The sequence below is a fragment of the Populus nigra genome, chromosome 11, assembly GCF_951802175.1.
Source record: "Populus nigra chromosome 11, ddPopNigr1.1, whole genome shotgun sequence".
NCBI classification, from domain to species: Eukaryota; Viridiplantae; Streptophyta; class Magnoliopsida; order Malpighiales; family Salicaceae; genus Populus; species Populus nigra.
The window spans coordinates 13,358,148-13,361,482 of NC_084862.1; the positions used below are offsets into that span (position 1 = coordinate 13,358,148).

Consider the following 3,335-nt stretch of genomic DNA (forward strand, 5'->3'; position numbering starts at 1 on the left):
ATATAAAAAATATAAAAAAAAATATAAGAATAATATATAAATTAAGAATAGATCACCACTGCAAAGTTTAAATCTTTTCAGTAAAATTCAAACTCAACTATCAAATTCAATACTTACCAAAATACACACTAGATCCAATAGTACATATAATATCCACGAGTCACTGCTCGTTTTATTACAATACATTCATAGAGTTCCACCAAGAGCTCAAAGCAGGAATTATACACCATTATTCATACAGAGGCACTTGCTCAATATATAATAAAACGACATAATCTTTTAAACATAATGGAATTGTGTAGGCCTCACCATTCGCATACACAACATCAGTAACTCGAGCAAGGTTAACAAAATGTTGAAGGAGAAGCATTGGAGCCTTAGTTGGCCTCATGCAATCTTCATTGATATCCTTCCACGCATTAGAGTCCATCTTTTGGATCTCTTCAATTGCTTTCTTCTCCGATACATCATATTGTTTCATGTAGCATTCAACACCGGATGCACAGTCTCCTCTCTTTTGCTCATCCTTCAAATATAAACGATGTTATAATGGTTAAAAAATATACTTAGCATGAAAGCATTGAGAAGAAAGACAGGAATAGTCATGAGCTGAACCTTGGTTCAATTTTTTTGATGCACGAAAATAATTGAAAAATCTTGTAAACTATTAAGTATATCATAATTTGAACTAATACTTTTGCACTTAAACGATGTAACTTTTTTTTAAAAGAATTCAAACATCGTACCTCGTGGCCCACTATGTCATTCTTCAAACGACCGATCGTCTTCCCAGCTTTAATAATTTTTGGATTACTTTTTAGCCATTCATACTCCTCCCCTCCTGCAACTTCTTCCATTCCAAGGAAGGATGCTGCCATAATTACCCCATAAGTACATGTGGCTAATCCATTGCGCACATACTCATCGAATGTTGGTACATGGCATTTATCTGCCCACTCCGCCTCCGCATGATAGCCTCTCACCACTTCTTTGAACTAATAGCATACAAATAAAACAAAGATTATGTGGTAAAAACTACGCAATATTTCAATTAATATATATACAATAACAATATATTATGCTAGAAATATTAAAAGAATGCATGAGACTGGAAAAATGTTCATACTTCCTCCTTCACATAATATGAGGCATAGGATCTTCCTTGCTTTCCCATATCATTCTCAGTTTCGTTGAAAAGATTCAGAACAGCTCTATAAAGAACTTTGATGTAATCGGCAGGTAGTTGATCAATAGCATTCATGCTGCATCTGAAAATTAAGACAGAAAATTCCATTTCCTTTCCTGAACATCTTTGTATCGACTTCTTTGTTTATGAAAGATTTAGAAGAGAAAGACAGACCATGAGGTAACAAGAAACAAACCTTTCAATTGCATTAGTAAAATGTTGTATTTCTTCGAAAGATGCATATGCATCATATGTATCATCTACCAGTGATACAATTTTTAAATATTTCGTGACCATCATCCGAGAGAAAGCATATTGAGGCTCGAAATGGACTCCATTTGCCCAGACATAGATCTCTACAATTCTATCTCTTGCATATGGGAACTCCACAGAAAAATTTAAATCATTCCACCACCTAAAATGTAAATAGCAACTGAGTAAAGAAATTCCAATAGAAACTTAGTTTGATATTTCTCTCTAACTTAAACAAAAAATTACCTCGAGAGAATGGATAGCTCTTGTCGATGCAGTAACTGAACTCGATTGAAATCTATCTTGGCAAACTTGAGTAGAGTGTCATTCCGAGACTCATCTTCTTCGTAGAAAGAGATGTATTTTCTAGCCTCTATTCTTGGTACGCCTTTGTGAAAGGGCCGGATCAAAGCATTCCTAATATGGTCTGCTAGACGTGGGCTTGATTGCATAGCCGAAGACTCCAGGTTTGCCTTTGTGAAAACAAGGGCTTCATCCAGTACCTGTTCTCCATGCACACTTAAAAATGAAGCTTCATACAAGCCCAGGATGCCTTTAACATCGTTGATGATTGTTTCCTTAAACTCTCCATCGGTGTCCTTGAACTTGTCGAACACAACTGATTCATAAAAAAACTCACTGCAAATTAATAATCTTAATTTGACCATAGATTACTTCTTGTAAAAGAAAGATAGATTTAGCACAGTTTAAAGTACCGTCCAAGAATTAATTCTTGAGATGTTAAGATTTAAGTTTCCTCTGAAATTAACTAATGCTCTCATAGTGTCAAGGAATTAGTTTTGGAGATGTTAATTAAGGTTTGAAAGGCTATAAAGTGGAAGTATGCGCTCACCGCAAGGCATTTTGAATCCATGCTGTCTGAATACTCGAAATAGTAGTGACAAAGTGTAGAGATCAAAGTCATGCTTCTCAAGAAGATTAGGAAGGTCATCAAAAATTTCCTTGAGGTTGTTTTCAATCTCTTTGTCAAAATGATATGACACACCAAGCCGACATAACAGATTAATGAATTCAATATGTTCCGCTGGATCCCTTTTGGATGCCGTCAGCATGTCCTTCACATTTTCCTTCAACTCTTCTACTTGTCGGCTGTATGACTCGAATTCCTGCCGTTAAATATTCAGTTAATATAAATTGATAGCATTGAGTAATCCTTAACGTGTTTTTCTAGTCTATTGATAATGTTTTTTCTTATAGAGTTTTACTCAATAATTCAAAAAAAATAAAAAAACAATTGTGAAACATCAGATTATAATCTTAGTGCAGAATTAGATGATAGATCCCACTAACATAAAAGCTTATATACAGTTTTTGGAAAAAAAATTTTTTGTCTTGATACTTAAAATCATTAAAAGAAAAGCTACACTGCTATACACACAGAAGAGAAGTAGTATACCGTTTGTGGGAAGGAAAATGAAGCGAAGCTACAACCCCACAAGCTTGGTGGGAAATCTGCCTTTCGACGAGAATTGTTTTGCTGATTGGTGTTTTCCATTTTCTTGAATGAAATAGAGACTACTACTTTGAGTACTTTGATGCTCGAGTGCCTAAATCATCATCAAAGGAAAGCTATTTATAGGGAAATGGCTTGACGTTGTGTACTATACCTCTTTTTTTTTTTTTTTTGAACTCCTTAATAAAAAAAAAGATGAACGTGATTTTGAAGCTAAATGGGTGTTTAAAAATATATTATTTCTTACTTGTAAATATATTAAATACTATTTTATATTTTTTAAATTTATTTTTGATATTAGTATATTAAAAATATTTAAAAACACTAAAAAAATAAATTTAAAACAAAAAATTAAATTTTAACAAAAACAAAATGACCTCAATTCCAAATACGATTACAGCTAAAACATTTGTGTTAGGACTT

General features: G+C 33.3%; 1 protein-coding gene across 1 annotated transcript; it reads right to left on the reverse strand.

Annotated features, from left to right (window-relative positions):
• Window positions 1-229: 229 nt before the first annotated feature.
• LOC133706387 (probable terpene synthase 6) lies at window positions 230-2,981 on the reverse strand. Its single transcript, XM_062131916.1, has 7 exons — window positions 2,856-2,981; window positions 2,292-2,565; window positions 1,685-2,057; window positions 1,383-1,601; window positions 1,127-1,268; window positions 747-995; window positions 230-526 (listed from the first exon to the last, which is right to left on the reverse strand). Exons 1-7 carry the CDS (start codon window positions 2,952-2,954, stop codon window positions 230-232), a joined length of 1,653 nt encoding a protein of 550 aa, XP_061987900.1. The 5' UTR covers window positions 2,955-2,981.
• Between the last annotated feature and the right edge of the window lie 354 nt (window positions 2,982-3,335).